The following is a 12,218-nucleotide window of genomic DNA, read 5'->3' as shown; positions in this document are numbered from 1 at the left end:
GCGTTTAGCTGCAAGACACATTAAAAAGGCACTAACAGGGCTTCCCTGGTGGTGCAGTGGTTGAGAGTCCGCCTGCCGATGCAGGGGACACGGGTTCGTGCCCCGGTCCAGGAAGATCCCACATGCCGCGGAGCGGCTGGGCCCATGAGCCATGGACGCTAAGCCTGCGCGTCCGGAGCCTGTGCTCCGCAGCGGGAGAGGCCACAACAGTGAGAGGCCCGCGTACCGCAAAAAAAAAAAAAAAAAAAAAAAAGGCACTAACATAATTAAAGTACACTTGCAGCATTTCAAGAAGTTTATCATAAGGCGGAGCACTCAATTTGCAAGTCAGTATTTCCCCCCACTTATTTTGTCACTGCACAAGCAATTTTCCTTTAAGAGACTCCAATATTGAAGCTTCAGGCCAGAGAGGGAAGGACCATACATAGCAGAGCAGATTCCAATACTTCAGTAAGGAGCAAAGTGAAAGCACGGAGAAGTTAAAGAAGCCACGGTGAAAAAAGGTTTCATAGTACGTGACAGTCCTCCGTGCCTTCCCCTGTCCCAGACTCTGCCACAAATATACTTGACTACACCATATTGAAATGGCCCTTCACAGTTTGCCTACTTTCTCTCACCTTATATCCTCCATACTTAACAATTCTTCCTTTTTTTCCCTCAACCTTTAATTTTGACAAATTTCCTAGCTACTGAAAAGTTGAAATGATTACACAATGAAATACCAGTATACCTTTTACCTGAGTTCACCAATTATTAACAATTAGCCACATTTGCTTTATCTGTATGTGTATGTATACTTTTTTAAAAATTGTTTTTTGACTGAACCATTTAAAAATAAGCTACAGGGACTTCCCTGGCGGTCCAGTGGTTAGTACTCGGCGCTTTCACTGCTGAGGGCATGGGTTCAATCACTGGTTGGGGAACTAAGATCCCGCAAGCCACGTGGCACAGCCAAAAATAAAATTAAAAAATAAAAAAATAAGCTGCAGACATCACACTCAGACAGAGTCAAGAGATAAAATTGTTCAAACCCTTTTCAGGATCTGCCCTGATACATCTCACATATAAAACGACAAGCTGGGTGTGAAATCAGAAACAGGAACATGACTAAATTATAACAAATATGAAATAACATGTCCAACTGCTAACTCACTCTTTTTTAAAAAATAAATTATGGGATAATCATCACACCATAAATTTGACAATGCCAATGAGATGTACGTAATTTCACATGTGGAGTGAGGAAAGTGCTAAACAAGAGCTACAAAATCTGGTTCCACTCCTGCTGCCCTATTTTTAGTTGTTAAGATCTCCCAGGGCCTTAGGCTCCTCATCTGTGAAATGGGGCTAATAACACTCAAACTGGACTCCTTACTGGATCCTGCAGAGAGAATAAATGGGTGCTAGAGTGAGTAAAGGGACCGTGAATGGAAGAAAAAGCACACGACACAGTACTGTATAAACTGATTACGAATATAAACTGTTTTAAGGTCTGCTGCCATATTGAACCAATAAGTTGACCTAATTTAAAAAAAAAAAAAAACCCTACTACTTTGTTGGGTTAAATTCACAATCACATATTTCAGCATATGCTAAAAACTAAAGACAATAATTAACGGAAGCTTACTATGATTGCTAAAGATTTCTTTTCAAAAGTACTTCTTCACTAGTTCTTCTTCAACATGAAAACATTTAACCATTGTTTTACAGGATTATTTTGAGGCAGAAATAATGGAACAAATGCATTCATAGGAATAACTGGCATGGCACATTCACTTACACCGTGTCTCACCTTAATTTCTTGGTTTCTTCCCTCATTAGAAAAATACTGTATCTGAGTGCCCACCAAATATCAGGCTAAGCACAGGGTACGTAATTATGATCTTACAGTTTATACAAAAAAAGTCAAGATATATGTTATCACAGAGTGGCCAATATGGTAGAAACAATTAATATTCACTAATATCTAGTTTTTCTTGCCTTTCTGGACACACAGAAAACTACTTCCCAGGCCCCTTGAAGGTAGGAGGGGCCACATGATGAGTTTCAGTAAATGAACTGCAAGCAGAAGTGATGCCAGTTCTGGTGTAAGACGGTTAAAAAGTCCCACCTTTTAGTCCTCTCCTCCCCCTCCTAAGGCCATAAAATGAGACAGTGGGCCCTCAAGAGGTCACCAGCCCCCACATATCCTTTAGTCATCACTTGGAACAAGCTGTTCAGGGTAGTCATGATATCAACAGCAGACTCTGCCACAAATAAGGAACACACTTTCATGGGGTGACCCACAGAAATGCCAGGAGTTTTCATTTGTTTGTCTATGTGGCTCTTTTTATTATCACAACGGAGCCTAGCCTATACTGACATTACAGCATAAAGGAGTGACTGACAGAAAACAGAAATTCAATTAAAGAAAGAATAAATGAATGGTTGGACGAATAGCACTGATCAATATGGAACAAAATGGAAGTACGAAGGCAGTTAAGAACTTGAACAGGGGAACTCATGCCAGCGTTTGTACCCTCATTCTGCCACTTGCTAGTGGGGTGGCCCAGCTAAATTTCACTTTCCTCATCAACAGACTGGAGCTACTAACAATACCTACCTCAAAGGGTTACTGAGAATTAAATGAGCTACTACACGTAACAGCACTCAGAACAGCTGCCGGCACATCAAAAGGGACTTAATAAATGTTAATGTCTAAATAAGCAAACGCAAGTAATGGGATTACTGTTAGGTTGTTTTTCTGATATCTGCAAATATTGTTACTAAAAATGAGACTCAAGTTAAATAAAACATGCTTTAGGTAAATTTGATATTTGAAAGAAGTCCTAAAATTTCACTTGCATTAGGTTACTTTCTTCATTTAAGGCAAATTGTTTCCTTCTCTGTATCTTACAAAGGGCTTATCTAAGACCTATTAGCAAAGTGAAATACCACAACGAAGACTTACTGCAGTGACCCTGTCTCCACCATGAGTAACTGGCTTATAATAAGGTGATCCTGAAAGAACTCTCCAGGCAGAGAGTCCACAGCTAGCAGCTTTTGGTATGCCCACTTCAGCAGTTTCACATCCACCGACAAGTAAAAGTCTAAAAAAGAGAAAGATAAAAAGAATTGATAAATTACAAATAGGAACAAGACAACATCAAAACAAAGAGAGCAGAAAACTTCACAAGGAAAACTGAAATAAAATTAGTATATACTAATCCTAGAAGGTAAATATTTTAGAGGAAACAACCAATAGAAAACCAGATGGGTTTTCAACTAGAATTTCACCTTCATTTACACATTCAAACATCTGAAACTCAGATGAGAACTTAGAAATGAGAAAAAAAATGTTTTCAGGCTGGCCACTGAATATCTAAGGAACTATATCAACACCAATAAACTTTAATAAACAGATACGTCACCTCACATAGACACATATGTACTAGTTACAGCAGTGCATCGGAAGCAATGAGGGCACAATTACAGATGCTAGAAAGAAATGACAGCTGGGACTGCTGTGGATGGGTCACTAATAACTATACCGAAATAAGACTGTACATTATGACTGGTTCACTTTTCTGTTTGTTATACTTCATTGCAATTAGAGGCCAGTTACCAACAGGACAAGCAGTCTAACAAGTACTAAAAGTTAAAAGACTATGTGACCACTACACAAACTAAGCTGATTAATAATGGAACCCAACAGTCATGATTTTTAAAGTTAAGTCATGTTTAGTAAATCTGGCAGGGAACATATAAGACATCATAATCACCTATAGAAAAAAGAAAAATGTTTGAAAGTAAAACTTCTGATATATTAAAGGAAAACACTTGTTGTCCCCAATAACAATAAGGCAATGGAGTAACAGAAGAGAGAAGCCACATCCTTCTTAATGCCTCGAGTTTTTAAAAAGACCCTCCCTACAGGCAGGAAACTCCCTGCTGCTTAAGAAAAAGAACAGGTTTCTCTGGTCATGTCCACACAACGCTCCCGCCTACACAATCTACCACTATCCCAAATGACAGAAAACATCAGGCTCCCTTTACATCAGAACGTACCTGGTATCTATCATCACCAGGCCCCCGCTGTGTCCAAAAAAAAAGGATGCACTTCCTCACACAACAAATTAGTGCTTATCTTTTTCTAGACCATGCTCATAGATAAATCAAAACTTTAAAAATTTTAGTTTCTGCATAGAAATCAAAAGGGGGAAGGAAGTGACACTTCCTAAGACTCCTCAGAGTTGGCATATCAAAAGACTGACTTGGTTTTATGGTTATGTTAACCACTGATAACTCTTAAACTTTCTATAATTCTAAGTACCTCATGAGGTAACACCATGAGTTACTCAATACAGCCCACTGAGCTATGCTCAAGGGCAGTCAGACAGAGCTCTACACGTTAGTGCAGAAGCAACACCTGTCCTCTGTTGATTCTGCTTACCTTGTGGGGCAAGCAGAATAATGGCCCCCAAAGAGGCCCATGTCTTAATCTCTAGAACCTGTGAACATGTGGCATCACGTGGACTTAGGTTGCTAAGCAAATGACCTTAGAACAGGGAGAGTATCCTGGATTTTCCAGGTGACCCAAATAACCACAAAAGTCCTTAAAAGCACAAGAGGGAAGCAGGAAAGTCAGTGTCACAGTGATGTGATGTGAGAAAAAGAGTCGCCCAGTCTCTGCTGGTTTTGAGGATACAAGGGGCCAAGGAAGCTGGGCTGCTCTAGAAGCTGGCAGAGGCAAGAAGACAGACTGTGCCCCTGAGCCTCCAGCGAGGACACAGCCCCGCTGACACCCTGATCTTAGTTCAGTGACACCCATTTCGGACTTCTCACCTCCAGAAATGTAACATAAATTTATTTTAAGCCCCTAAATTTGTGGTAAACTGTTAGAGCAACCACAGAAAACGAACACACATCTTGTTTATTTCCCAGCCCCGGAATTCAGACAACCTGTCAGCCTCTAATTCCACCAACTGCCCTCTTCTCATTTGACCACCTGCCTAACTTTCTTCTTTTTCTTCACTCTTAATGAGATATAACTGACATACAGCACTGTATAAGCTTAAGGTATACAGCATAATGATCTCTTTTTCTGTCAGTCTGTTTTTGAAGCACAATGACCTACAACACCATGTTAGTTCCTATTCTGAACTAAGCTAACAACAATAAAAACAACAACAACAATAATTTTTTAAAATCTCATCTCTACACATACTGTCAGATGTAAAACTTTCAAAAGTGCATAAAACCCTTCTAGGTTTAGCCATAGTGCTTAGCCCAACTCAAAGTCTCAAAATTCATAAAGTATGTAAATGTGCTTTATTCGCAAACACAACTGGAGCCTTCAATCAAAGCCTTCTTCCTACTGCTTTTATATATATAGTCTAACAAGTTTCCATCACAGCAAATCATAAGCAACAAACTTTGAGAAGATGCTTGAAGCAACCCGCTGGGCTATTTCTACCCTTCGCCAGTCCTCAGAGCTAACACGTAATTAACCCTGTTCACCAGGGCAAAAGAGATTTTGATCCAAAGTCAAGGTAGGAGTACGAGTATTACTTGCCTATAGCAACCATTCTGCTCAAATGATTTTTACACCAAAACAATTTCAAAAAACATAAGTAGACCTAATGCAGATAAAATCATATCATTCCTCTGGCTCTAACTACCAATTTGAAAAAAATACAGTTGAAAAAAGAAAAATACTTCAAACAACACTTCAAAGATGCAATCTGAACAATGGGAAATCTAAATGTAAAATAGATAGCTAGTGGGAAGCAGCTGCATAGCACAGGGAGATCAGCTCAGTGCTCTGTGACAACCTAGAGGGGTGGGATAAGGAGGGTGGGAGGGAGACGCAAGAGGGAGGGGATATGGAGATATATGTATGCATGTGGCTGATTCACTTTGTTCTACAACAGAAACTAACACAACGTTGTAAAGCAATTATACTCCAATGAAGATGTTAAAAATAAATAAATAAATAAAAAATAGGAAATCTAAAAAGTCTACACAGTAGAAAACTACAGAATGACCTGGCTTCTTCCAAACACACACACACACACACACTCTCTCTCTCTCTCTCTCTCTCTGTAAGAGTGAGAGAGGAGGAGAGAATGGAGAGCAGATCAATGAATTAAAAGAGAACACAGTCTGGATATTTGAAGATATGGACAAATTATTGTTAATTATCTTTGCATATGACAATGGTTTCATGTTTATGTTTTTTTAGAGTCCTTATTTTTTAGAAATACACACTGAAATGTTCAGATGAAATACTACGCTGTCCAGAATTTACTTCGTGATATTCTAGGCACAGGAGGGTGGAGGCTCGGCTGAGGCCATAGATGAGATGAGGCTGACCGCGAGTCGACTGTTAAACTGAATGGCAGGCACAAGGGAGTCAGTATATTCTGTGAACATGCTTCAAATTTTCCGTAAGGAACTTTTTTTTCAAAAGTCAGTTTGTTAGGAAAAACTCCTCTGAATAAATAGAAACAAAACAGGTAATTTTGAATATCTACATTTCTGAATATAGTCACAGTACTTTTTCAAACGAAAAACATGTGATTCTCATAAAACATATCTTTAAAAACCAGTAGCCTATTGTTATAATAAAAATAAAACACTATTTGAGAATTCAACAAATATCTAAAAGGTCAGGATAAAGCAGATCCTGATAATGAAATAATTTTTCTCTACTCAGTGCACAACATTGACCATGTATAAATAAATATATATTTTTTATAGTAACCATATAATTCTTTTCTCAAGGGGTTGAGCATTACTATTTAGTTTGCACTACTATGTCATGGAGAGGACAAATGTCATATTTAATTTTCAGATTTTAAAATATATGTATAAAACTTTACGTTGCCTGACTGTGAAAGGAGAGCTAACTGAGATTTCAGATTTCTTCTTATCTCCTGGTCTTGATACTAGAAGACACTTCCTCCCTATGAATTCTGATGAACATGGCCGTGAATAGATCAAATTGGTTACAACAAGATAAGCTCAATTAAAAATAAAAGAGATTCGGGCTTCCCTGGTGGCGCAGTGGTTGAGAGTCCGCCTGCCGATGCAGGGGACACGGGTTCGTGCCCTGGTCCGGGAAGATCCCACATGCCGCGGAGCGGCTGGGCCCATGAGCCATGGTCGCTGAGCCTGCACGTCTGGAGCCTGTGCTCCGCAATGGGAGAGGCCACAACAGTGAGAGGCCCGCGTACCGCAAAAAAAAAAAAAAGAGGGCAGCAGACAACGCTAAGGCGAGAATCTCGTAAAGGAAAACATCAGGGAGAAAATTTCAAAATGTTCCTGAAGGACACAGAGTTATGCATAAAGAGACATACCATGTCCTTTGACAAACTCTCAATACTTTAAAGATGCCAATTCTTCTTAATCTATAAATTGAAAGAAATTTCAAATAAAAGCCCAACAGAATTTCTTGTGGAACTGAACAAACTGATGTAATGGAACTAGACAATATAAAATTCACACGGGAGAGCAGAGCTCTAAAAAGAGCCAACTCCATTCACACTGATAACCTTCCCCTTGGTGGCCTGTGCTTTGTGCATCCTGACCTGTCAAAAACTTTCCTACCCTAGTGTCACTGAGATGTTCTCCTTCAAGTCTGACCATATTAAAATCTAAAATTCATCTCCATAAAGTGCAAAGATTACCAGGAAAAGTTATTTATAAAACATAAAACTAACAGAGTATATGTTTTAGCAGACAGAATCCATAAAGATCTCCCACAACCAGCCCAAAAGAAAAACGGACAAAGAATAAGCAAGTCACAAGAAGAGAAATACAAAAGCCAGTAATGCAGATCAAAGCAACGAAGATTTATGCCAAAGATTTATACACAGGAACTCTCATAAAACTATTGGTAAGACTGTAGTAATCATTTTGGAGAATGATATGACAATATCTAAAAAATGCACCCCTTCCCAAAAAATACCCCAAATTGAGTTCTAAGACAACTCTAGAGAAATTCTTGCACAGGTATATTTATTTCTTGGTAAAAGAATACCTCATGTAGCACTATTTATAATGCAGAAAAATTAGAAATATTTTAAATGTTTAAAAGGGATAAATAAATTCATTAAACTGTTCAGGGAAACATACAGTGTAAAAAAGAACAAATGTAAAAATATATATTGGAAGGTCGCACACTAAAACCATGAGAGCATGCTGCCTCCAGAAAGGGAAAGTGAGACAGAGGAATGGAAGTAGGAAATTTTGTCTGTACTATTGTCTCTCTTTTATTTATATATCTGGGTATAACTATACACATACATACACAGACACCTTAAGTAAAAAATATAATCTCAATATTTGTTTTTTGGGTTTTTTTGGTTTGTTTGTTTGTTTTTTCGGTACGCGGGCCTCTCACTGTTGTGGCCTCTCCCATTGCGGAGCACAGGCTCCGGACGCGCAGGCTCAGCGGCCATGGCTCGTGGGCCCAGCCGCTCTGCAGCATGTGGGATCTTCCCGGACCGGGGCACGAACCCGTGTCCCCCGCATCGGCAGGCGGACTCGCAACCACTGCACCACCAGGGAAGCCCTCAATATTTGTTAATGCTGGGTAGTAGGTACTTAGGTGTTCATTAAATCATTCCCTGTACTATTCTCTCTGTTTCTAACTTAAAAAGAGGAAAATCAAGATACAGTATCCCAAATTATGTACATAAATTTCTTCCAGTTAATGAAGTCCAAGAGAAAAAAATTCAGTAAATTGGCTGTAACGCTTAGCATCAACCCACAAGTCTAGTCAAATACTGAAAATGAAATTAGCATATCACTTGCTTTGTGACATTTTGAAGCTGTTTATATGTTAATAGTTACATCTTAAGCATTCTGTGATTTACTATTGAAAGGATCACTAGATTTTTGCAAAAATTAAAACCGCAGACAACACTGCAGAAAATAACTTATATCATTAGTGTTATTTTCTGTTGCGGTAAGCTTCTCCACCCAGAAATATTTACATGCAGTGGTAGCAAAACCTCCTTAAAGATACAGTATTTGGCTCTTATGTACTCACTTCAGGAATCACATTTTGAGCAAGTGATTATTTTTAAATTATTCTATAAAGACATAAAGCAATATGGAATTTCTATAGTACATATTAAATTCGGAAGACTAAAGCCCTCGATGTGTAGGAGTTTAAACTACTCGTTAACAAAAACACGAGAGTAGGAGAAAACTTTCCCAGTAATCTTCAACCTCAAAATTTTGTGGACAATAGGAAAATCATGGGTCTAGGAATCAGGTGTATCAGGTTCAAATACCTTTGCAACAGAGTAACTGTAATATTAGTTTCCTTCATCCCATCAAAATTTATAAACGCAAACCACATGCTAAGCAATCGGGAATGTGCAAGACAAATAAAGAGCTTGCTTAAAAACCACTTCTAATTCTCAGAATCAATTTGTAGAGGCGTGTTTAGCTCTCCCAGCGCGTTAGTACCAACCATGGGGGGAGGCTCGGGGGCACCCTCCTTGCTCAGGTGGCGGTGGACACGTATTCACACACAAGAACGACAGCGAGCATTGTCCACTCCAGGGAGGACAAGCCAACCCAGACCGCTGCTGCAGGGACCCTTGAGCTCGGCACAAAAATAGCCTTAAGGACCAATTAAGTGTGTGGAGGAAGAAGTCAAGGAAGCCTTCACGGGGTAACACCAGAGAAAGGGTTCTCCTTTCAACAACTTCCCAAACAGATAAAGGGATCAGGTGAAGAGCCTGCTCCGCCAAGAGAACACGACGTACAAGAACACGGAGACGAGTCTGTAAATGGTGTGCTGGGAGGACGGTGAGAAACGCAGTGAGCGCCCCCAGCCTGTGAAAGGCGGGCAGGGGTAGCAGGGCAGAAAGTTCAAAGGTCCTTAACAATACAGAATGGTTTATCCTGCTTGCTTCCCGAGCACATTATCACCTGCTACCTTCAGAACGGTAACAGTTACTTAAATGATGCCTCCATCACTAAACGTTAAGCCATTCGGACACAGAGACCGTGTCTGTATCCTTCAAAGCACTTACCACAGCTGTTTCATTCAGGAAACATCCATCTGTGCACTATGTGCCCAGAAGCGCAGGGGCACGAAGATAAATCCGACCCAGAGCCCCGTCGTCCTTGGCTTAACCCCTCCAGGCTCCAGTTCTCCCAGCTGAGAAACGAAGGGGCCGAGCCAAACGATGGGTGAAACCCTTTTCCAGCTCTGACACTCTAAGAGTCTAAACTTCAAAGCAGGAATGCAGGTATCAGACAAGAAAAATAAACTGTAAGCGATGGAGCCAAAAAACACAAGGAGTGAATTACATGAGCGGGAGTAAAGGCAGAGGCCAGGGCAGAGCAAGAGGCAGTGAGAAGAGGCTGGTCAGGCCCATCCGAGGAAAGAAAGGGAGGGACGGAATGTGTGCCCCACGCATCTCACCAGACGTGATCTGGATGCCCTGGGAGAGCTAAAGGGGACCCCACCAATTGATTACAAGAAGAGTTATAACTAGCTTATTAAGAAGGGTCTTCAGTCTAGTAATTGTTGAAAAAAATCTGCCATCTAGTGGCTTAAAACTCCTTAAAGCCAAGGAAATGAATCTGAAATAACAGAGCAAGAAACTCTTGTATGTTCCCTGTCCAATGACCAATGGGCTTGTGGCATACAACCAGCAAGGAAGGGGGAAAAGGAAGGAAGGAAGGAAGGAAGGAAGGGAGGAAGGGAGGGAGGGAGGGAGGGAGGGAGGAAGGAAGGGAGGGAGGAAGGAAGGGAGGGAGGAAGGAAGAAGGGAAAGGAAGGGAGGGAGGAAGGAAGAAGGGAAAGGAAGGAAGGAAGGAAGGAAAGAAAGAAAAGAAAAGAAAGAAAGAAAGAAAGAGAAAGAAAGGAAAGAAAGGAAGGAAGGAAGGAAGGAAGGAAGGAAGGAAGGAAGGAAGGAAGAAAGAAACAAAGAAGAAAAAATTACATGCCCCCAAATTAAAAGTACTTAAGACCATGCCTGGCAAAGTAAGGGCTCAAAAACTGTTACCTACTACCTTCACAGCTAGAAGCCGTTCTTCTCTTGGGATCATAGAAATGTTCCCAATTTTAATTCATTCTAACTTGATCTTAAATATTCTTTGCTACAAAAATCTTACTAGTTCAATATTAAAAATTCTGTTCATCTTGAATTTCTTGAATGTCTCTGCCCCTGTTTCCATCCCTCAATCCACAGCTGATGACAATGATCATCATCTGAAAACGTAATTCCCTCCCCATCACTACGATGGATTTAGGCAACTTCACTGCAAAAGCATAATATAATATGTTTAGCATCCCTCTGTCTGATCTATTCCATGTCTACTTTGAATCCTGATTTCAGAACAGTCCAGGTTCTGAAACCAAATTCTCACCTTCTATTTCAATACCAATAGTTTAATTTTTGACGTCTTTCTCAAACTTGTTCTCTCAGGAAAATAAGTCTTGTCTTTGAACCCTACCTCCCCCCACTGAATCCTGCTAACTGTAGCCTGCCAGCTGTCGCCGAAAATGAATTTCCATAATGCCTGCTACCATACTCCCTGCCACAATTTTGCTCTGTTAAATGCTACCTAGTAGTCTATACTAGATGTCCTTGGTACTTGAGCAGCTTGCTAAAACCACCATCTACTGTCTGTGCCCAATGCAATGCAGCAAAATGTGGTCGAAAAAGAAGGACGACTTGAGGTTACAGAGCTAATAAGTAGCACAGATTTCCTGTCTCCTAATCCAGTACACATTCTATCATATCACAAATATATATTTTAAAATTTCTAATTGTTTATAAAACAAAATTAATAGCATATATGTGGAATCTGAAAAAATTGGTATAGACGATCTTATTTACAAAGCAGAAATAGAGACACAGACATAGAGAACAAATGTATGGATACCAAGGGGGAAGGCGGGGGTGGGATGAATTGGGAGATTGAGATTGACATATATACACCATTGATACTATGTATAAAACATAACTAATGAGAACCTACTATATAGCACAGAGAACTCTACTCAATGTTCTGCGGTGACCTAAATGGGAAGGAAATCCAAAAAAGAGGGGATATTTGTACACGTATAGCTGATTCACTTTGCTGTACAGTAGAAACTAACACATTGTAAAGCAACTATACTCCAATAAAATTTTAAAAAAACAAAATTAAGCATCATTCCTTAATTCCTATAAAATAACCTAAGATAACTCAATAGTTTTCTT

The 12,218-nt window shown here is 39.9% G+C and overlaps 1 protein-coding gene across 4 annotated transcripts in view; it reads right to left on the bottom strand.

Annotated features, from left to right (window-relative positions):
• Positions 1-12,218, bottom strand: part of NBAS (NBAS subunit of NRZ tethering complex) — a 341,400-nt gene that overhangs the window by 290,200 nt on the left and 38,982 nt on the right. For all 4 annotated transcript variants that reach the window (XR_004485944.2, XM_004274869.2, XM_033437419.2 and 1 more), the window contains exon 10: positions 2,951-3,089. Coding sequence is in view for 3 of the 4 variants with exons in the window: in XM_004274869.2 (XP_004274917.1) it covers positions 2,951-3,089 (139 nt within the window). In the remaining variant the exon portion in view is untranslated. The remainder of the gene's footprint in view (positions 1-2,950; positions 3,090-12,218) is intronic.

Source organism: Orcinus orca, chromosome 13, assembly GCF_937001465.1.
Source record: "Orcinus orca chromosome 13, mOrcOrc1.1, whole genome shotgun sequence".
NCBI lineage: Eukaryota > Metazoa > Chordata > Mammalia > Artiodactyla > Delphinidae > Orcinus > Orcinus orca.
This window is presented reverse-complemented; position numbering and strand designations above follow the sequence as displayed.